The sequence below is a fragment of the Tenrec ecaudatus genome, chromosome 7 (assembly GCF_050624435.1).
Source record: "Tenrec ecaudatus isolate mTenEca1 chromosome 7, mTenEca1.hap1, whole genome shotgun sequence".
NCBI classification, from domain to species: Eukaryota; Metazoa; Chordata; class Mammalia; order Afrosoricida; family Tenrecidae; genus Tenrec; species Tenrec ecaudatus.
In genome coordinates this window covers 32607121-32631139 of record NC_134536.1, presented here as the reverse complement: position 1 = coordinate 32631139, position 24019 = coordinate 32607121, and the positions used below count along the sequence as shown (strand labels likewise).

General features: G+C 46.7%; 1 protein-coding gene across 1 annotated transcript in view; it reads right to left on the bottom strand.

Annotated features, from left to right (window-relative positions):
* The window catches only part of MAP7 (microtubule associated protein 7), a 178039-nt gene extending 155326 nt beyond the window's left edge, over positions 1–22713 (bottom strand). Inside the window, exon 1 of the mRNA XM_075554227.1 lies at positions 22581–22713. Coding sequence (XP_075410342.1) covers positions 22581–22713 — 133 coding nt within the window. The remainder of the gene's footprint in view (positions 1–22580) is intronic.
* Between the last annotated feature and the right edge of the window lie 1306 nt (positions 22714–24019).

Genomic DNA, 24019 nt, shown 5'->3' with positions numbered 1-24019 from the left:
CCTACAATCTAACACCAAGAAATAACGTCAGGATGCGGGAGGGAGGGGAAATGAGGAGCTGTTACCGAGGGCTCTCGCAGAAGAAAATGATGATGGCAACACATGTATAAATGTGCTTGGCACAGTGGATGGTGTATAGATTGTGATAAGAGCTGTACGAGCCCTCAATAAAAAATTTATAAAAAGAAATAACATCAGTACCACCACGTAGCAATTTTTTTTATGAGCAGTTTCAATGCGAACTGTCAGGAACACAACTGGAATACAAGCACAGAATCTTCCCTGATCCCAGAGCACCAGTAATAGCTGCTCAAACCTAGCAGGTAGGTTAGTAGCAAAGCCTGGGCCGAAAGGGACAATGGAGTCATGGGACCCCCGTGCCACTTCCTCACGAGCCTGAGGTGGCGAAGTGACTGCCACCCTCTCTACCAGCCACACAATGCTCGCAGTGTCACTGTGCAAGCTAAGAACCCGGGCTTCAGAGTGCCCACTGTGACACAGTGAAGTGACGAGCCAAAACTCCAATGTGGATCTAGTCATTCCTCCAGGAGCGATTTCTGTCTAGTTCCAAAGCTTGAGTGCTTTCCATCCCATGAATAAAAAAATGAGAGGATTAAATAAGCAACACTGCGTGTGCAGCCGAATTCGGGCCTGTGAAGCTGTCTGGTGGCTGTCTCCCGTGTCCTCCTCTCAGAGCTCCACTGGCACCAATGTTTCTTCCTAACAAAAGTCTCTCCTCTTTTTTTTTTTGAGTTTTTCTAAGTGATTTTCTCTCTGGTATTTTGTTAAAACAGTGAAGCGAATTATAAAACTATTTTCTATCTCCTTTCATCTTCTCCATCTCTTTATACAGAGAACCTTCACAGTGGGAGATTTTATTTTTTTGAGGTCATATATCCCCCAATAAAATGATTTTTACTGGGAGCTCATAAAACTCTTATCACTATCCATACATCCATCCATTGTGTCAAGCACATTTGTGTATTTGTTGCCATCATCACTCTCAAAACATTTGCGTTCTACTTGAGCCCTTGGTATCAGCTCCTCATTTCCCACCCTCCCTCCTTGGCTACCCTCCCTCATTAACCCTTGATCATTTAAAAATTATTAATAGTTTGTCATGTCTTACACTGTCCAACATCTCCCCCTTCACCCACTTTTCTGTTATCTGTCTCCCAGGGAGGAGGTTGTATGTAGATCCTTGTCATTGGTTCCCCCTTTTACTCCACCTTAACTCCACCTTCCCAGTATCACCACTCTAACCACTGGTCCTGAGAGATTCATCTGTCCTGGATTCCCTGTGTTTTCCGTTCCTGTCTGTACCAGTGTACATCCTCTGGTCTAGCCGGATTGGTAAGGTAGAATTGGGATCATGATAGTGGTGGTGGTGGTTGGGGGGGAGGTAGGTAGCATTAAAGAACTGACTGGCTCATCTCCTCCTCCCTACCCTTCCGTAAGCAGATGTTAGTGGCCTACAGATGGGCTTTGGGTCCCTACTCCGCATTCCCCTCATTCACAATGAACACATATTCCCTTTAAGGAGGCCTGTGGGCAGAGTATGTAACACATTGAGGTGCCAACCTGGGAGGAAAACAAAGCTTTATATCCCCTAAGGAGCTGTGGGCTCCGAAACTGAAACTCACTGGGCAGAGTCAGGGAAGCGGAGATATCCCCTGTGGTGTATCTGATGGAAGCTATAAACTTCCTCCCTAGGAGAAAATCACTGGGCACTTTCATGAGTTGAACTGTGTCCCTCAGAGGGTGGATCAATTAGGCTAGGTCTTAAGTCGCAGTTTCACACAATTGTCTTCCATTTATGAGGTATTGTAAATCCTGACTAGGTGCTTATAGTTATTCACATACTGTGGACATGTTTCAGGGGGTACCAGTCTCCGGAATAGGGCATCATGCTTAGTACAGTGGAGGGGCAGTGAAAGAGAGGAAGACCCTCCCCGAGATGGACTGGCGCAGTGGCTGCAATAACGGGCTCAGAAGAGGTACACCTGGTGAGGATGGTGTGGTGCAGGACCAGGCAGTATTTTGTTATGTTGTACACAAGGCGGTATGAGTCAGCACCCCTCCGTGGCACTGAACAACAGTGACATGTTAGTGAGTCAGGAGGTGATGAGGTGAATAAGGACTAGGTTTATGCTAATGAGTCAGATCAGGATGGGACACTTCAACTGAAGTTGCTCAACATTGTGGAGCCGATTGCAAATAATAGTGACAGGACAGGGTAGAGCGGTCTCTGTTAGTTTGTGAGACTGTAAGTAGAATGCTTCATCGTTCTCTCCCAGAGCGTTTCAAACGTCTGACCGTGAGGTTAGCAATCCAACTTGAGTAAGCACTTTGCCACCAGGGCTTCGGTACTCAAATCACAGCCTGATCTACTTCCCTGGGTGAGCCAGCTTGCATCATCACCATTTATCTTGCAAGAGATAAAAAAGAGAGAGAAGAGAGCGGAAGAAGAGGGGCCTGCCACTGGGACCTGGGGACCGCCCTGCTATCCGGCAGGGAGAAGGGCAGAGAAACTGAGAATCCATGCACTTTCTTTCCCATCGACGCTAGTTAATATTATTACTGACAATGGCTCTAGAATGAGGTGGAAACCAGAGGGCTCCGTGTGTCTCTGTGTGTCTGCATGCACACGCTCATCTGTGCTTACCCGTGCAGAGGCAATAGACTGAGGATATATGGAAAATGGAGGGGAGAACAAAGGGCAGAAGGCCAGACGTCAGCAAAGCGGAAAAGGTTAGTGATGGAGGAGATGCAAACCATGTAAGCGGAAAGATCCAATGAGCCATCTAGTCACCTGCCTTGGTGTGGGTGGGTTAGGGTGTATCTATGGAGCAATGTAAAATGTACATTATAAAGAATATAAAAATACAAGGCCTTTTGAAATTCAGAGTTGTTTATATACAAATATCCATATGTGTGAATTGGATCTGATATATGAATCAGCTGGAATTTAACCTCTATTTGGACCACTCACCCTGACTTATTAAAAATATTAATTAAAATACATCTACATTAAGAAAGATAAGAATGCTTACAACCAGCTTTAGTTAAAAAGTAAATAAACACTTAGATCAACCAGGCCTGGTCAAAGGGGAACAGCAGGTGCAGAAGGCGGAGAAGATAGGACAGACAGACAGGACATGGGAAACACAAAAGGCAGTGGAATTACTGCTGGAATATTGTGGGACTGCAATCAGTTGCAGGAAACAAATGCGCATGAACTGTTGAGTGGAAACCCAATCTGATCTGTAAATTTTCAACCAGGTTACAATACAGAGTTCAAGCAATAAATAAATCAAATGGATTCTGACTCATGATAACCAAAGTGGGTCGGAGAAGTAACTGTGCTCCAACTTAGTCCTCCTGGACGATTTCCAACAGTTCACCGCGCATCACAGGCTCACTGTGCGCATGACAATAATGACGCACAAACAGTGCCTGGCACAAATGGCAAGTGCTCAGGACGCTGTGCAACTGTCGGTCTGGAAAGAGTTCCGAGTCGCACAGGCTTATTAGCACCCGGGGCAGAAGAGAGTTACTCACACCCCCTTCAGTACTTTGAACGGATTTTCCTTCTCGAGTCCTTTTAATACACCCTATTTGACGCCTTATTCCAAGTCATCTCCAGCACTGCAGCGCTTTTGTACACAAAAGGATCTGTTTATAGCTGTTGCCATCAGACTTAGTAAAATCCCTTCATTGAGCTTGAATTACTTCGGACCTCACTCTCAATAAATTAAGTTCTTCCCAGTTTTAAAATAGTGTCCAACTGATACCAAGAGGGCCACGTTACAAAACACTGTGCCAACAGTTGTCCTACTTGGCGCTCCAATCTTTCGGCGATCGTCTAATTAACATAGTCCAGAAAAGCAAGCTTCCTAATATCTGCTCCGATTTATTAGTAATCAACTACAGACTCTAGTCTTAACCACTCTCCGAAAATTTTAAAGAAAAATATAAATTTATCAAAAGGTAGGACATGCAGAATAGAATTCCAGTATCTCATGGAATCCAGATGCTCTGGAGTCATGGAGGTGGAATGGATCCCAAAATCACTGCCCTACGATCATCTTTAAACTTAAAATCGAAACACCCTTGACGTCTTCTTAAAGCTAAACAATATTAAAACTCAAACTCTTTGCCACGGGGCCATTTCCCACGCATGGCGACCCTTTGGGTTTCCAAGGTCATCCATCATCATGACCTACTTTGACATTGTGCTCTTTGCCAGACAACCTACATGAGACCCGAGAGAGAACTTGAGAGTTAGGTATGAATCCTACGGGGCAGGGAGTTGATGTTAGGAGAGGTAGCTCAGAAAGGTCACAGTGGCAGCACAACTTAACGAATGTGGTTATTAGTGACACTGAATTGTACATGCAGAAACCTGAGATGGTCTATGTTCTAGCTGTGCATATCTATTTTTTTCATTAAAAAATTAAGTTTGAGAAAATGTATATATATTTTGAAAATGTGCACTTTCAGAAAAAATAATGGAAAACGAACAAAATTTTAGCACTCCTGGTTAAGCGTATACTTAAGACAATTTTATAAACTCTCAGGCAGAATAACCACGGTAAAGCTTAAAGCAGAGTGCCTACATTCTAGATCACGGGGAGTAAAACACAGAAAAAAAAGATAAAAAGCCCATAAAAATCAGGAATAGAAAATGTCCAAATGCCAACAGTAGTTTTCTGAAAATATGATTATTGTGATTTTCAGTTTCTTTTTAGTGAAGGTTCTGCATATTATAAACTTTCTAAAAATAATCACATGCAAGAGAAAACCCTTTCAAGAAATCTATTTTCAGAGCAGTATGATAAACTTAAGAAAAAGTGTTCCCTTATTCTTTTGTATGTTGAAGTGTTTTACTATGTCTGACATTTTGTTTATTTTTAAGTCACAATAAATTAGTGCCAGAGGAGCAAAACCATGACAAGTCACTGTTGAGATTTGGGGAAATCTAAACCCTCCGACAGCAAGAACACCCGAAGGAGGTCTATTGTTTTATGGACCATGCATAGGCATCCGACAGTGTGGATCATAACAAAATATGGATAACACTGCAAAGAATGGGAATTCTAAAACACTGAGTTGTCTTCATGCGGAAGGGGATACGGAATGGTTTAAACTCAGGGAACGTGTGCATCGGGGTTGCATCCTTTCACCATGTTTTTTCAATCTGTCTGCTAAGCAAATCATCCCAATAGCTGGGCTCTATACACAGACGACACAAACTTGCTTCTCGCACTTACTGACGAAGGTGAGAGATCCTGCAGTATAGATTTATACCTCAACATCAACAAAATAAAAGCCCTTACAAATGGACCAATAATAATAACAACATGATAAAATTTGGAGACATTATGGATATCATGTTACTTGGATCTCCCCCTTGTCATAGTCAAGAAGCCAAATGACATTGCTTTGGGCACATCTGCTGCAAAAGACCTCTTTAAAGTGTTAAAGAGCAAGCTGTCACTTTGAAGACTAAAGTATGCCCAACCCAGGCCATGGCATTTTCAATACCTCCTATGCGTGTGAAAACTGGACAAAAAATACAGACGACCGAGGAAGAACTGATGCTCTTAACTCATGATGCAGGTGAAGGCTGCCGAATGTGCCACAAACTGCCGAAACACACATGTCTGCTTTAAAGTAGTACAGTCAGAATGTTCTTTAGGAGGAAGGATGCCAAGACTGCATCTTCTGTACTTTGGACATGTTGTTAAGGGGGACTGGGCCCTGAAGGCCACCAGGCTTGGTAAAACAGAGGGTCACTGAAATCAGAGGAAGCCCTTCAATGCGATGGATTGGCACAGCGGCTGCAACAACGGGCTCCAACAGCAAGGACTGTGAGGACAGGGCAGTATTTCGTCCTGTAGTGCATGCGGCCACTATGACGTGGAACCGGACCAGTGACATTTAACAACAATAATACAATGTCATTTGCATTTAACAGTGCGAAGTATCATGATGTGTGGCTGAGCTGAAAGCATAATTGAGGTCTCCAGACTGCAGTCGAAGAGTCTAAGCTTCCTCTTGGTACTGAAATAGTCGCTACAGTAATAAAAGAAACCCCACAGTCTCATAGTGCTAACTCCTTACCTTTTAATTATTCATGCTAATGTCTTGTACTGCAGGGTTTCTAGTTTACAAAAGCTAATCAGGCTCTAGGATCACATCACTAATGGAAACCTGCAAATAATTACCAAATCTGATTTTAAGTAATGTTTTCAACACAAGCTCTCCCCAGAAATCTTTACCAAAAAGTACTTCCCTTGTCCCTGGAAGAAAAAAAGCAACAAAACCCTCAGTGTAAAGACTTTTATCAAGAAGACAGTTAACTTTTGCACACTTTGCATGCTCTGGGCCATCCTTATAGGCGGGGCTCTGGATGACCAAAGGAAGGTGCAATAAGAAGGAAGAAAGCAAAAGGCTCGGGCCCAGAATATGCTGGATGCACTGCTGGAAGGCGGAAGCTGAGCCTGGGTCAGATGCCAAGACAGCAAGCACAGGACTGAGGCCTGCACTCCCTGCTTTGGAGATGCACTGCGGTGGGGCCCACCAACCTCACCCCAACCTGTCAAAACAGAGGACTGGTGAAGCACTTTTCCTTGTTATCCTTGTGGACAACCACCACCGAAACAGGATCATTGTTTCCATTTCTTTTAAAGGAAAAAAAACAAGAACTAGAAGAAACCTACAGTCACCAGTGTCCACTTTTATTATTTATATTACTTTTCAAACCAACTCCCATTCCAAACTCATGCAACTGGCAAAAATGCCAATGTTTTACTATATCAAGTACAAGTGAGGACATGGGGAATTGGGGACCTTCCCTGGCTACAGGCAGGAGGATGCTGACCAACCAGGTGGGAGAACAATTTGGCTGTGAAAATGCACATACTACTTTGAGCACTGAGCACCGAGAGGCTTGTGCTGTACCAAAGGAGGAACCTAGAAAAACAGTTATTGTGGCAAAATCCTTAGTAGCAACACAAAAGTAATCAACTTCTTCACTCATCAATTGGGGGAGAGGAAATAAATGGTCACTTTGCATAATTCTGGGCAGCAGTTGCCTGTTTTATAACTAGAGTTATCTCCTGGGATAGGTATTTACAGGTGAGTGCAAAACAAAGCTTCAACCCGATACAATACTATTACAATGTAAATAACATTTAAAAACATCAATGGTATTCCAGATCAATACATGGAGTCAAAGTGCAGAAGCAGACTGGGAGGTATACTTTGTCTCCTGGCAGCTGCTGCTCTTGTGATGGGAAGGGGAGGCATGACAGGCAGAATACAGAAGAAATATGACATTAACCAGAATATAAGTGGTCTGGATTATGGGTACATAGTGACACTCTGTTTTTCTATGCATTTTCTCACACTAGTATTTTTTCCCAAACATTATAAATCATAACCTCCTTTTGCAGGTCAACATAGTAGACTGAGAAAGTCACATGATCTTGTATAAGGGGAAAATGAGTTATTTTTGACTATTAGCCAAAACAATTTGGAGGCACACTGGCGGGCAGGTCTGGCCGTCTGCTTCTGAGAGGTCACAGCCATAAGATCCCCCAGAGCAGCTCTACTCTGTGCGCATGGTACTGCCGGGTCAGAATCAGCAGCCACTAGCCACCGTGAGGCACCGAGGACTATCTTCCTCCAACGCTGTCTTAAGAACACAAGTATACGTCATCATTTCACACCGGTGTGGTGTCTCAGGACTGTGTGGCTGAAAACACGTCAACATGCAGATGCCTGGCTATACTGGTGGTTATTTTGACCAGGCCACGGGAGATGGATCCTTACTGAATGGGAGAAAAATTGATGAGGGCGACCCTCAAATTCTTCAAAAAGTCCAGACGTACTGGACCTTTTAAAGATGACTACCCAAAACTATTTTTAAAGCTTACACTAAAATGATCACTGTTTAGTTAAATAACAGATTGGCTTATAAAATAAACGAGCATCACCTATGAATACCTATGTGCTTCAATAAATCAGTTATAGGAGACCAAAGTTTCAAAAATTATACTCTGGAACACAGAAGAGGAGGCCTGGGAACAGGGCAGGTGGAACCCTGGCAGTGGCACCACTAGAAAGGAATGAATGAAGATGCTGACAGGCAGTGAAAAACTTAGCCTACATTGCTGAATAAGCTGTGTAGAAACTGCTAAAACAGGAATCTAATTGACTATTTAAACTTTTACCTTTGGCACAAAAGATATAGCTTAGTAAGGAGAACGTGTAAGAAGTGAGTCTCTACTTGTCCAAACATGTGCCTACCCATTACTGTGGACGGGGCCAGCCATCAAAGAGGCATTTTCTCAAATACTGGAATTATGGACACCCACACCACCCTCAGCTGAGGGGCCGCTGAAAGAGGGAGAGGACGTGGAGAGAGAACAGAACTGTGTGCGTGTGGCCTGGGGCATTTCTGCATCCAGCCACTTTGAAAGTCTACAACATTTTAATAATGCATTGTGGAATATTTCGTCTGTATTTTTTTTACAGAATCCATGGACTCTTGGGAAGAAAATGTCTGCTCTATCTAGCTCCGGGGTTGGGATCGGACCCAGATAGCTACTGGAATGGAATTTCAGATCTTTACACAGAGTTGAAGCGAGCAATTGGCTTCAGGCCAACATCACTTCCGTAATTTTTCTCAGAGGCCAGGTACAGCTTTCTTTTAACTTGTTTCAAGTCTCCAAAGTTTAGAAACCCTTAGCAGAAATGCTGTTTCCTTGGAACTAGTAAGAGAAAACCATCTAATGGAGAAAACCTGTCAAATAATGCTGGCTACCACTTGTATGGGAGCTGTGGTGGCGTAGTGGGCTATGCATTGGGCTGCTAACTTTGTAGTGCACAGTTCAAAACCACCAGGTGCTCCTAGGGAGAAAGATGAGGCTTTCTACTCCTGCAGAGTCTCGAAAGCCCACAGGTGCAGTTTTGTGCTAGCTTATTAATGGCAGGCAATGGTTGTGAGCACCTTTCCATCTTATCTCACGTAATCTTCACCAACTCTGTGAATAGACGGCACAGTTCTCCCCAATTTATAGATGGGGCAAGTGCAACAAAGAAAGATAAAGTCCTTTGCCTAAAGTCCAGGATGACTAGAAGGTAGAAGAACTGGAAGAAGGTCACAGCGGGCAGCCTGGTGCCAGAGTGCATGTGACTGGTCACGACAATGGGAAAACACCAGCCAGCCTCAATTCAACATCTTCTTGGACATCCACTGCCCAAGGGAACCTTCAGGGATTCCTAGGACAGACACGAAAGCTGAGCTTGCTCAGTTTGCCAGTGAGGGAGCTGGGTTTTCACCAGAGGCCACGGGGACTGCTGCGGAAGCACCACTGTGATGTGTGCATCAGGATGAAGGCAAGAAGTTGTTTTCCATCGGTTCATTTACCAGAGAGCAAGCATCCTGCATTTTGGCCCCAGTACATTTGGCTGCCCTTATTGTCCAAAGCTTGGTATCGATCCACTCCAGACCTGCTAGGACTGCTCTTTTTGAGCTGACATCTTAGAAAGAGGAACTCAGGATCAGAGCCACACGAGAGGGCAAAGGGATAAATGCTTAAATCAAACCACCCAGCACGACGCAAGAGGGTTTCATTGCTTACTGCTTTACTTTCCCATTAAAACATCCATTTGAAATAAGGATGCAAATGCAACCATTTATATATAAACACACACACACAAAAGGGAGACAGAAATAGTCAAATTGTCAAGAAATCTGATATTACCCAGTGTGACTAGTAGGAACCCCAGTGGCACAAGGGTTAGTAGGTGCTCAGCTGCTAACTGAAGGTTATCTGTTCGAGCCCATCCACTGGCTCTGTAGCAGAAAGATCTGACAATTATTTCCATAAGGATTACATCCCAGAAAACCCTAGGGAGTGATTCTACTCTGTCTCAACTGGTTCACTATACACTAGAACTGACTCTACGGCACCAAACATGAAAGTTGATCTGATCTCAGAAGAGACCGGGTCTGGACTCGGTGATCATGACAATGCTGTCGGAGGAAAAAGAAGTCAATTGGCAAGAGCCCGGATGAGAGCACTTGGCAGCATGTCCCCTAAAACCACGGTGGGCACGCCCTTTCACCATGCTCTGCGCAAGGAGCCAGCACCTGTACTCACTCTCGCAGAAAGCACCTATCGTAGACCCACAGCACAGCAGAGAAAGTCTCCCATGGGGCTGGAGCCTTCCAGCTGCCTCCCTCCTGTCTGCAATCACCACATTACTGGCAACAGAGCTGCACTATCTCTTGGGAGAAAGACACTCAGAGTTTAGTTTCATCTAAACGGCCCTGTAAAATGTCAGCCTCTTGCTTCTTCAAAATGGTTATCAAGTGAAAACAATGAATTACCTGTGCTCCTCTTTTCTCATCCAAAGTGTACAATCACCCAGGCCGGCTGCCTTTCCACTTATTTCGTCTCTCCAAGACAGTGAATTATGGCCCAGAAGCTAGTTGGATGCATCCTCCACATTCCCAGCTAAGTGGCTGGACACGTTCACCACGCAAGAAAGCACTCTAACTGGATGCTGTTGGTAGAAGCCGTCAAGCTGGTTCCAACTCGTGAGGGCCTTTGTGCAGAACAGAACTGCTCCACGGAGTTTCGGAAGCTGTGGCCTTCCCATCCCCAGGCCTGCTTCCAGCCAGTGGCTGACCACTTAACCGCTGACTGCCCCAAGAGACTGGAGAGTAGATGCGCAGAGTGAGGCCGAGGGGCGAGACCCACCTGCAGTATGAGTTGCGTGCACAATCTGGCCACGATGGTGACATAGCCTGACCATGGACCAGACTCCAGCACCTTGCTTTTAGGACTCTTCACAACACAAGCGCCAGCAGCGCTAGAGAAGAAAGAAGCTACCAGAGGATTCTCAGAGCTCCACGGAAGGGCCGGCGTTTCTGTGAGTGCTCCGGCAGAATGGTTACCCGTGAGCTGCAGGCTGGTCAGAAGCAAGGGCACGGGAAGTGTGAGGGCACCGTGGGTTCAGGAGCCAGGGGGTTGTACAGATGGAGAGCCAGGGAGTGGGAGGCCGTGGTGCAGGCAGGAGGGTGAGCTGCTCACATGATGGAGATACCCAGTGAGTCGTGGAAGCATGGGGGTAGGCACAAAACCCCTGTTTGCTGAATCTGAGGCATGTGGCTGCCTAGGGGCATTTCAGGTTGGTGATGGCACAGGTGGAGTGGCGACAAGCCCCAACACAGGCCTCCACTAACTCACAGGCAGATGTCAGCATCGCGGCAGGGAGCAGACAGTCTGGAAACCAATTGGGTTGGGAGAAAATGCCACAAAGCTTGCTGATCTTTGGAAGGGTTTGCCAGGGTGGTTGAGCAAAAGGAAACCAAAGGATAAGGACATTAGGGGCGGAACTGTTCTTACCACTGTAGTGCCCAGGAGTCTCCGAGGGAGCAGAGAGGAAAAGGGAGAGCGGGAGTGTGTGGGCCGGCCTGGGGGAAGTCCCCGGAGGGGTGAGGTTTGGACCTATCTCAGGTGGGACTGCAGCTTTCACTGCTGACTGCAGGTTCTGTACCGGAAACCATTGACCCACAAAGAACCTGTTTTTCTGGGCCTGGGAAAAGAATAGGGAAGGCTGATCCGGAGATATGGTATTATAAAAGAGGAGCACAAGGAAATGCTAAGGGAGGCTTCGTGAGAGGTGCTGGAATGGGTGGGGGGGCCAGAGGGATGCTGCCACGTACACACGGCTGCTACAGTAGCAGGTGCTTCCTAGCCCTGGAAGGAACAGGTGAGATGGAGGGCATTCCTGATCAAGCAGCTTAGGGAGAGTTTACATCACAGAGGACCGGTCTCCTATCTCGTTGCCCTGACTTAGTCTATGCTTTGTAGCTATGAGAGTGAACTGCAACTGGTCAAAAGGCAGACCAGTGCTTAGGTTTCCAATGTGACTGTCATGACTGTACCCTATTTCATAAGGAGCTCAAGCAACTCCAAGCGAGGTGACGACAGATGCTTCTGGGAAGGCCTGGCACCGGACTGTGATCCATGTAAGTCACTGCCCAATTTGGAGACACCCAGCCAGTATCCCAGCTGACAGCTATCTAATGGGTCATCGCTGCATGAAGGCTGGTGGGCAAAGGTCTTTAATACCAAAGTCACTGTCTCATCACCTGCCTATGTGATGACTGATTGATGCCTTCAGACTCAGAGGTGCCAGATTCAGAATGGATCCTTGGACCCTGAACATTAGGAGACTCGGACAGAAAGCTGTCCACCCTTGTGCTCCCTCCTTCTCTCTGGAGAGTGCCACTGGATGGTCCCCCATTAGCCATCCTGTTAGAAACCAGGATTGGGCGTGTGTCTGATGTGGGCTAAGAAGTCTTGCGTCTGCACCTCCATGCCCCTTCAAGTTCTACCGAACCCCTCAATGGAAAAAGAAGAATGTTTCAACTGGAAAAATAAAGAGCAAAGCTTCTAAGACTACTTACTTTCCATGTGAAAAATTACTGGATGGAGTTTTGTTTATTTTATCTAAGTTGCCATTCCTATTCGTGTCACAAATGTTTTGGGACCTTCTATCCCTCTGTCACTCATAACTTCTGCACTGCTGTGATGTTGAGCAGGCTTCAGCTGAGCGTCTTGACTAAGGCAGACTAGGAAGAAAGGCCTGGTGATCTGCTTCTGAAAACCAGACCACAAGAAACCTTGGATCACACCTGCCCCATCGAACACCAATCATGGGGATGGTGCAGGATTGGGCAGCGTTTGAGTCATATTGTGCACTGGGTCACCCCAAGTCAGAGGCCAACTTGATGGCAACTAACTATGGACTAGACCTTGTATCAGGAGTTGGTGGCACCGCGTGACTGTTAACAGATGCTCAATGAGCTCTCAGAACAAAGGCTAGTTGGGAAGATAGACATTGCAGGACTACTCAGTAAAAAAATAAGGAAAAAATAAGAACGTACAATTTATTTGGAAAAACAGGATGAGTAAGCAAGTCACTGAGAGCCTAGCACCTGGGACCACCTAGTCTGGGAACATCCTTAAGGAAATGACATTTGAATTGAAGGACAGGTAGGAAGCAAACAGGTACAGAGAGGTGAAGAGATGAGAAGTCCTAGTGCACACCAGGCACAGGGAACAGCTGAGTGGCACCAGCGCTCCTGTAACCCAGGTAGACAGGTATGCACGTGTCAGCATCTAACCCCAGCAGGTAGCATCTACTATGGGGCTGTTGCCACTGACACTAAAATACCTACCGCGGACTGTCCAGTCAAAGAGAGAAGATCACCAACGAGATGTGCGGGAAGCACTGAGATACAAGCCGGAGACTAACCATACGCAGAACGAGGCGCCTGGGTTCTGAAAACAAGGATGCGAAGAAAGAGAAGCCACCTGGGTAGTGCCGGCGGCCTCCAGTGAGACCAGCCACAGCTCAAGTCCCGGGCAGCCTGGGAGCTGCCCACAAGCCCAGGGCATCAAGCACCACTTTTAGCCCTGTCACCTCAGGAGAGGAGCCACCTTGTAAAAGAAATGTCCTTCTGACTCAGTCTCAAGATGTCGTTCCCAGACTAAGGCAGAACAGAAAATTTCCATTAATCCTAGAGAATAAAAGGTGCACTTCCTTAATCGTATTTGCAATAACAAGCGAGGCGATCTGACATAGTGATCTGACATATTTCCTTCTTGTAACACAACACAATTACAGGGTATCATGGTGAGCAATCTCCCTGACGTCTCCTGCATTTGCCCTGTGTGAGCGAAGCGGGGGCAAGGATCACGTGGGCCTGCTGTGGGGCAGAGAGGAACAGGTCTCTAAATGAGGCGGGCCGCGTGGAAGTTTTCACTCAGGAGCAAGGTACGAACAAAGCAGGAACGAGGGCAATGGGGACTAGGTCCCTGGCAGACTAATTAACTGCGGTGCTAGAGCAGGCAGGGGGCTGGTCCTTCCACACAGCCAGCCCCCAGCAGCAGTGCTCGGCAGACCGGAGCAGAAAACGTGACCCAGATGGCTATGCCAGCCATCATTCCCTGAGCACCTGGCCATTTTTCAGGAGCAATGAGCTCCCTGAGACACGCTGATCGTAATGGAAACGGACACCAAGTTAAGGCTCAGACGCCAGCCTTCCAGTAGTGAATGTGGAGATTCTAAGCAAATACCCGAGCTTGATCTGAGGGGGAGAATCAGTTCTCTCAGCTCTATCATTTATAAATCTTGAAACTGGCACTCAACTTTCCCCCCATTTTGGGGGGAAATCATTTTATTGGGGGCATGTACAGTTCTTATCACAATCCAGACATACATCCACTGCGTCAAGCACATTTTTACATTTGTTGCCATCATTTTCAAAATGTTGACACTCAATTATTAAGCTTTTTAGCTTTATATGGAAAAATACATTCTATAGCATAATTCACTGTACAAAGAATTTGGTTATGGACAGATTAAAGTATGTTCCTTTTGCACACCTTGATATGTATGTTTATATTGACTCCGAGAATAAAGGATGCTTCCGAGATAGATACATTCATTTAGTGAACAATTAACAGAGAATCCAGTTATTGAAGGCAAATATTAGGCATACTTGTTCCTGTCATTCCCTATTCCTTTTAGCTTTACATAAATACTTGGAATAAGATCAGCTATTTAGGATTTCTTTAGCAGACATAAGTTAATCCAATAGAGTAAATTTCAAGGTTTTTTTAACTTGTAAAATATACTTTGTCTCGTTAGCTGTTGCTTTTTAAACTGACTGTTAAATCATTTTTCCTAGTTCTGAAATGTCACAAATAAGAAGAGTGGGAACAAACCATGTTCAAATTCTAGAGGATAAAAGAAGCAAAAAAAACCCAAAATATGTGTATGAAAGAAAGGCAGAGTCATAGTCACACACCTTGACAGAGGACTCTCCGTTGAAAACAAAAGGCTCATGACTTATAAAGAGGACATTACTATGGCTAGATCATCACCTTGCCAATAGGAATATAAACAGCAAATGACTGATTCTATTTCATGTGGAAGCTTCAACAGGTAGAAATTCTACCTTTACAAAAGGGGGGGTGTATGTCAAAAGGAGACACCACTACTAAAAACCAAACTCTCTGCCATCAAGTCCATTCTAATTCAGAGTGACGCCCCTCCCCCCCCCAAAAGGCATTGTTAACAAAATAGGATCAGGGAAGAGGAAAAGTTTCTTTTAACTCCTGATCCATAATTTCAAGAGGGGTGGGGCATGTCTTTCTTAACACTTTAACTTGCAGTTAACAAAGAAAGGGGCAAAAAACATTGACAACTTTGATATAACAAAGTAGTTAACTAATACCAACTTGTAACATTTCCAAAGAAAATGCTCAGTGGTATGATAGAAAGCAAAACCAAACTAGAACAGAGTTTCTGATACCTGATTAGATACATTCAGTGGGGTTGAGTGTAACGCGATTGCCACACCAGAATTTACATAGCCGAAGCAGTCACCTGGGCAAAAAGACGTTCAGCGCCTGTGAAAGTTACTTCTCAATGTCAGGTCCACCTTTGTGCAAGAATGCTCCTACCCTCTGTAAGATGCTGGGTATGAAGAACAGCATCACAGCCACCAAGGGTACAGTCCCAAGAGGGGCTGGAGGTGGGCAGGGAGCATTTCATCACAACACGACACGCGTCAGGCCCAAGTAAGTATGAAACTTCAGGGGCCATAGGCCACAGTAAGGGACTACCTGGGGCACTGTTCCCAGAAAAGAGGGAAGGAGGTGGGAGTGAAAAAGGGGGTGTTCCAGATGTGACGCCTGACGAGTGAGAGCTATCCGGAGGAGGAAGGAAAGAGAAGAAAGCAGAGAGAAGACCAAGGGCAGGGCACAGGGGCATGCGACAGCATGATGGAGCAGCAACATGCCAGCACTTTGATCCTGCTGGAGCGTAAAGTTCAAGGGAGTGGTAGGAAAGAGATGAAAAGAAAGCCAAGAGGCAGGTGATGGGTAGTCCATGTGTCATGCTAAGCGCTTGGACTTCTTCCTTAGGTCAAAGGTTACAAATACAAGTGACTAATGTGATGTAAATAACTGGGCAGGCCAGGCCATGCACACTCTAGAAGATGGTGGGGTGGAGCCTGGGGCAGACAGGAACATGCAGAACCCATGCAAAGTGGCGGCTGCTGCTCAGCGCCAGCTGATTGTTGCATGAGAACACATTAGCCACGTGTGGCCACATCTCCTGGTTGCTAAAAGGAAGCTGAAGTCAGATTTTTGTGTAAAAATCTGTTTATTTATAAATGTTGCTTCCACTTTTAGCTGTTTACATTCAGGTCCAAACATGCACGTACCTGCACGCCCAACATGGCTCAGAGATTCCAGCTCAGACCTCTGCTTTAAGTGAAGCAATGCCACGAAAAGGTGTTAAATCAAGTGGCACGGGCTGATCTCCACATGAGAAGGATTGCTTTCCTGGCATGCTATGAAGGAAAGAAAGGCAAAAAGCAAAAACAAAACCCGGGAGCCCATAATCAGTCTGGCGAGTCTGGAATTAGTCTTTCATCTTTTATGGCTGATGTTAATTTTTACAAAATCAATCCAAAGTCACTTAGAGTTGAGTCTCATGAGTAAATTCAGCATTAGAGTTACATATCAACCAGGTTTCATGTAAGAACAAGAAGAGTATAAAGTCGATGAGACGATTGAAAAATGGGTCAGGAGGCTGTTACTCAAGAGAATGCTGTATAATGGTAGTCGGACTTTCTCAGGAACATGCAGCCTCTAGAAATGACTCCGTCCAGTCCTCCCTTATCACCTGGTGCGTTTCCACAGGCCCGGTTGTTACGCAACATCGACATGGTTTGGGAAGAACTGGAGGAGATCACAGAGGCAGCCCCAAGTCTGCTGTGCCCCGAACACCACTGTGCTCTGGACCCCAGGGCCTTGCTGTCAGGGCTGGCACTCAAGTGGCCCTGGGGACCTGGCACTGGGCTCTATACTCAGGCAATCAGCAGGGTTGGAGGTCAAGACCATCGTGGGGCTTGTTGCTTGTCCCCACGCCTCCCACAGCTGCTCCTAGTGCAGCCCAGCACAGGAGCAGGGGAGGACCCCTCTGAAATGAGGGAAACACTGCTAAGCTCAGAGAACTTGGAATCTGGGGCCGAGGGCCTAGAAATTCACAGCTGCCCAGCCGGCCGCAGAGGAGGGGGCGTCCTAGGAGCCTGGGTACTCCCAGTACCCTTGGAACTGCAGCAGAGGAGGGGGCGCCCTAGGAGCCTGGGTACTCCCAGTACCCTTGGAACTGCAGGACTTGGTTCTTCCAGGGGCCCGAGAGTGAGAGCTGCAACAATGACAACCCCCAGCCCACACCCTCCTGGGCCCTGCCAGTCACAGGAGGGCCCTTCTTAGGGGGCCTTGAAAATCCTCCAAGCTTCTTCTGCACAAACAACTGCAAAGGTGTTCTTAGGGGCAGGTATGGTGCCTAACAAGAGGCTGACAGACATGGCTCTGCAGGCTAGGAGCTGGAGGAAGGAAACCAGATCAGGATGGAGGATTCTGTACTAATGTCATAAAAACCAAAAAAAAAAAAAAAAGAAGAAGAAGAAGAAGAAGAGGAAGAGGAAGAGGAATAAGGAGGAGGAGGAGGAGGAGAAGAAGAAGAAGAAGAAGAAGAAGAGGAAGAGGAAGAGGAATAAGGAGGAGGAGGAGGAGGAGGAAGAGGAGGAGGAGGGCTGGATAATGAGAGTCGATGTGCGAGGAGTTTAAGTGCATTTATAGGAAAACACTGCATAGATGTCCAGATTCTGAGACTAAAATGAGAGGCCTCTCTACCTATCCTGCGGTGCTCCTGCCTCGAAGCCTATGTAAACTGCTAGCTTCCACCATGCATCTGGCACGGGCCTCCGCCTTGCTTAATCCCTATGCCAGTTTACAAACTCGAAGCTAACAGCCCCATCCCCAGCACATATTTAATAAGTCTGCAAGCCTATCCTGCATCCTTTGATTTCAGTTTATATTCTTCCCTTATTTGTATATCAGGGATTTATGAATAGGTCATGGAAATAATTCATATTACAAAAAAACAATGCATGGATTTCTGGCGGGGGGGGGGGGGCTCCAAAATAAACTTGTACTTGTCTCATCAGGATCTAGTCTGAGGCACTGAGAAGGGAAAGGCATCGGTTTGGAAAGAGCCTTGATCAGAGCAACGGGAGCTCTGTTAACAGCGAAGCAACGTCAAGTGTCCAACTTTTGGTGAGGAATGGCGAAAGTACTGATGCTTTCCACAAAGTTTCTGGCGACTTCAAAACAGAGACCTCATTTTATAAAGAGCTAAGAGGCCGAGGATAAAGCCGGCAGTGGCAGCCATTCCCATCAATTAGACGGGAAGTGATGTCTCCCAGCCTCCCTGAAGGGGACCGATTCACAGCAGAACACCAGCCAACATGGCAGACCTCACCTCCGGCTCAGCACAAGCAATTCCGACTGAGAAACGCAAGGTGAGGACGCTTTCTGCCTGCTGGGTGCCCAACTGATGCTGCAGGTCAGCTGCAGGTGAGACCGAGCGCTCGATGGGCATGCTTAAGGAGTGGGCTCAAGCACCTGGAGGACTTCTTGAGGACCTGAACGGGCGCTTTGTCAGGAGGATCCTAAAGCCAAAGCGTAATCCAAGCAATGGCTACAGCGAGACGGCAGCTGCACCAGGCGAGCGCCGGGTCCTAGCAACAGCTGGCTGGGACACTCAGGCATTTTGCATGCTGCCTCTCTGAAGGGCCAAAGAACGACAACGCTGCTTCACACGAGAGTCTTTTGAGAAAGAAGGCTTTAGAGGAAAAACACCAGAGTCCTTTTCCACCATGACAATGCTCCCGCTCATTCCTCTCTTGAAACGAGGGCCGTTTTGTGAGCGTCCCTATGGGGAATCAGGCATCCAGCTTACGGCCTGACTTGCTTTTATTCCTAATCTTACTCATTTTTCTTCAGTTAGTGACATAAAAAAGACTGCACTGACATGGTTAAATTCTTCACTTCTTCAGGGACGGGCTGACATCAGCTTACGAAAGTGTCTTGACCTTGGTGGAGCTTATGTTGAGAATAAAGTTTCTTTATTTTATGTTTGTCTTTTAACCCCATTTTCCCACAAACTTTTCAAAGTCCCCTTGAATATCTACGTTCTTCCACTAGACAGTAAATGCTTCTGAGAGTGGATACCATGTCAACTGCCGGCATCGTGTCCACAGCATGGCTCCTGCTGGGACATTTGCACCGTGAGCATTTAGCAAATGTTGGCTGAGGGAGAAAATGTCTGATTATTTACAATCACACTGTGCTCAGCAAAAATTCACCATAAGGCAGATTCGCCTTGAAATACATCCAAGGGCATTTAGTTACTGCAGTGCCTAAACAATCTCTTCCAAGCCAATCCTGAGTCAGCATTAAGTGCAGCTCAGGCTTCTGAGCTGTAAGAGCAACAGCTGAAGCCTAGATTATTCTAAATGACTATTTAAATGTTACAGGCGCTGTAAGGGCTTGCGGGTTGGACTACTAACCAAAAGGTTGGCAGTTCAAATCTACTAGCTGCTCCTGGGGAGAAAGAGGAAGCTTTCTGCTCCCACAGTTTTACAGCCTTGGAATCCACAAAGGGGATTCTATCCTGCTAGGGTGGCTATGAACAGCAATGAGTTTGGTTTGATGTGGATGTTAATAAGAAGGTAAATAAAACATTTACATTGCTATTGATTCCATGAAAAAGCAAACACTTCTTCATGGAGCTATCTAGTCTAGCATCCAGCTAGCCAAAGTACTATCTCACTGCAGCAGATCATCCAGAAGCCACCAGTCAGGGGCCCAGAGGTAGTGGACATGCTCCTTCCTGCTGAGTTGATTATAATGGTTATTCAGCAGCCCGGAGCACCTGGATAGATAGATGTTACTCATCATTAAAAACGCCCTATGTAGCCCACAGTAATCCTGGGCAGAAGCTTTCAGCTCAATGAATTTGGACAGCAAATCTCTTCATCCCTGCTAATCACAGAAAAAAGTACTAAGTATGAAAACCAGATCTGGACATGGGTGACTGAACAGACCATGGAGTGATTCAAAACAAGTTCTCTGGTTGCTTATTTTAATGGGCACACATAAAAGAACCTGTGTATCATCTTGCTATGTCGCTGTGCAAATAATAATTTGGAAAACAGGAATCCATCAAAAGCTGTGCGAAGGGGACGGGAAACTGATGACTGGAAGGAGAGTACTCAGAGTGGCAACGACAGTTAAGTGGCAACAAATGACAAGATTGTGGGCAAACCCTGGTTATGAGGCTCTCTTGTAGTGAAGGGACGACCTGATCCATGTTATACTCTTTTTTAAAAAAATCATTAGGGGCTCGTACAGCTCTTATCACAATCCATACACGCATCACTTGTGTAAAGCACATTTGTACATTCATTGCCCTCATCATTCTCAAAACCTTTGCTCTCCACTTAAGCCCGTGGCATCAGCTCCTCATAACTACATTCATCTTAGGACCAGATCATATCTGGCAGCAGCAAGCACCGAGGATGAACACAGCAGAAAGGATGCAAATCCAGAAGGTCATGGTTCTACAGAAGAAAACTGAGCTGTCTAACACGGAAGCCATTAATTAGCCACACTTGGCTACTTACGTGGAAAGTAGTGAAATTAACTACAATTTAAAAATCAGTGTTTCGGTCAGCATGCCGTATTCCAAGTGCTCCGTAGCCATGCGCATGCAGCTGGTGGTCACTGTATTGAGCAGTGCAGATGGAGAATTTTCCCATTATTGTTGAGGTCTATTGGATAGCACTGGACTAGAAAATGAACCTCCCTATTGCTCAGATAGACATGATAAGAAATTTAGAATCAAAGCCAATAGCTTCACTAAGCATAAACAGGGACACAAAGGTCAGTTATATGCTTATTTTATTGAGCATGTCCATAAATAGACACATTTGGGGAGACACACAAAATGCGGCCATCTTTATCAGCACAGAATCTCTTTGCCTGAGACTCTCTATCTATGTGTTTCTCTTGTGCAAGAGGTAGAAAAAGGAAAAACAATTGGTCACCAGGAACCCTTTGATTTAGTCTCTTTTATCCACAGAGCTGTACACATCATCAAAAACAAAGAGAGTTTGGAAGTACCTATTTTCCACCCACTCGCCATCTTCTTGACTGCAAATGAAATGCTGAAAAGAATCAAGGAAAAGAAAGAATTCAAGACAATGACTGAGAAGGAAGAGGATGGTTGTCCTAGATTACTGTTCCGGGTCACTCAAGACAGAGCACCAAGAGGGATGCTTTTCGAGAACACACTGGGAGCGCCAGCCAGCCAGCCACTGGGCTTCTGAAGCTACCAAGTCCTAGGGAGCCAAGTGGTCGGCTACTAGCAATTTAAAGTACGGAGTTCTCGACAAGAGCCACACACTCTGGTCCGACTACTTCACATCCGGGCAAAGAAATAAACGAAACACACAAGTCACCTTCCAATCTATAGCTTCAGCGGTCAGCTGGCCCTCAGAGGGAGGCCATGTTGGACAGGCAGATAAAAATCAACTACTGTAAAGGATGCTACTTGTCAGCAGTGAGCTGTACAGTCCTTTAAAAATGACATTGACATAAATCTTTGATTCATGTAACTAGTTCCAAAGACATCTTATGAAACCAAATTAAATTTCACTCAAGATCCAGGAAGAAGAAAACCAGCAGTGCTCAGACATTGGATGCTATGTAAACATACACTCTGTCACTGCTTCAATATTTGCCACGTTCCCTCTGTGCGCCATGCCAAGATCTGATCTCTTGGTCACTGAGCGATTCAAATGCAAGCTCAATGCAATCAGCACATGAAAACTACAACGCATATAACTATAACCTTTCGGTTTACGAGGAGAACAGCTTATATATTTTTGGAAAACTCAAGAGTGTAAAAATCCCCTTTTGTAAATGTGCGATGCTGACATCTCTGACAGTAAGTCCTGGCGGGGCTAGCCACAGACAGAGTGGACAAGGATGAAACAGTCGGGCTGCGGGAGCGGACCTGCTCCTTAGAGCCGGCCAGCACACCCAGCCTGGCTCCACTCTGAGAGCGCTATCAGGAGCTGGCTACACATCTGAAGTTGTAACACTTCACAGTCCCCTACCTCCCTCGCTCCCTAGCTTGCCCTCCCCAGTGCTTTCCTCCCCTTTACGCTCTCGCTCTCTGGGTTTCCGTATAGAAGGGGAGGTGACACCCTACCTCTCTCTGCCCAGGGAGAGGCTGCCCTCAGTGTCACTTGGTCTGAATCCTGCCTTTGGCGGAAGACCACTTCATGAAAGGAGTCGACACTGGGACAGATAGGGAGAGGTCTGTTTACGACCGTGCTAACCCCCTGCACTCCCTTCTACTGAGGATCGGCTGTGAACATTCAAGAGCACCAGCCAAGAAGGTAGCTTGGGAGAAAAAGGCAACTGACCTGAAATCCACCAAATCTGCAACCTCTACCCGGGGGATGGGTAAATGCCCCGGCAAACTGCTCACCCCACTCACAGCGCGCGCCCTGCAGGGACAGCGGCCCGTCCCAACCACCGCGCAGAGCTGAGGCATACCTTTCGGTCTTCTGGAATTCCCATTCCTTTGCTGCTCATCTTCCTCATTAATGGTGAACAAACCAGGGGGGGCTGGCCTTGCATTAATCTTCTTCAGCCGCTCTTGTCGGATAGCTATGGCTGATCCCGGCATACTGCAGCTACTTTTTTTATTCATTCATTATTATAGTAAAAATATATGCTTAGATCATTGCAGCTCCCGGGAAGCTGCTAGTTCTTAAGCTGCCAGTTCATTTGAGCCCTTGTAATCGATCTCCTATGGGTACAGAGTGTGCACACAGCTGACAGATAGTACCAGCCACATGGCAACTGAGGCCCTGCTAGCTGCCCCCTCACCTAGCAGCAACCCGCTAACCCACCCCCAGCAAGCCCCCTCCCACTTACTCCCCACAGACACACTCACAGGCGCTCGCTCGTGCTCTCTCTCTCTCTCTCTCTCTCTCTCTCTCTCTCTCTCTCTCTCTCTCTCTCTCTCTCACTTTCCAGAAAAGCCCTGATTAAAGGCCTGCGGGTTCTGATGCCTCCCTCCACTGCCTAACCTGCTCAGTCAGATCCTAGCTTCTCCTTCTGCACAAGCACCTTGCCCAGTCCTCTTCCTGCAAACCGACAGTCCGACAGACAGTCCGCACACTACACACGAGGGTTAAATATGATGCACCGCCTTCACTGCCAGTTGCCCTGACAACCCAGACTTGTCTCAATCAAGGCGGGCCGGCAAGCAGTGGAGTGGCAGCAGCCGGGATCTCAGGCCCTGGGAACTCACCGGCTCCGGGTAGCAGGCGGCGGCGGCGGCGGCCAGTGGCAGCCCGCAGCAGTGCTGGGCAGCTCCCTCTTCCTCTGGGCGGCGGGAGCGGCGGGGTGGGAGGAGAAACGGAGCTTCGCTGACACAAGCTGCAGCGAACTCCCCGGGCCGGAGGAGGACCCAAGGCAACCGGGCTCTTTCTTCTGCTTTGGGGCAAGTTTTCTCTCATAGCTATGCCTATGAATGCCTGGCTGAACGGAGGCCAGGCTGCTGCTCTCGGGATCCTTGGGACCTCAGCACCTCAAGCTGACATTCCTCGAGCTCCACCTGAGCAGGGATGCACTTGAGCTTTGGGAGCACTGTGTGTACCAGAGAGCCCCCAGGAAAGAGAGGGCCGTGCGTGTACTCACTGAGGTCACAATTTGGAACACCTCTCCCTGCTAGTTAAGCTGAAGGAAGGCTAGAAGTGAGTCACCAGAATCCAGGCGAGGGAAAGATGTCATCCAGTTGCAAAAGGCCCTCAGGCCCCACTGCCCTAGGCAAGTCCAACCAGCAGGCTAAGCAGTTCTCAGTACTTGACCCAATTGTACCTTTTTTGTACTGTTTTCTCTACTCAGTCATGTTTCCACTTTAGGGCCCCCCTGTCCAGGCTACTTAGAATTTAAATTTGAGGTTAAATGGCATTTTTTAAATGCCA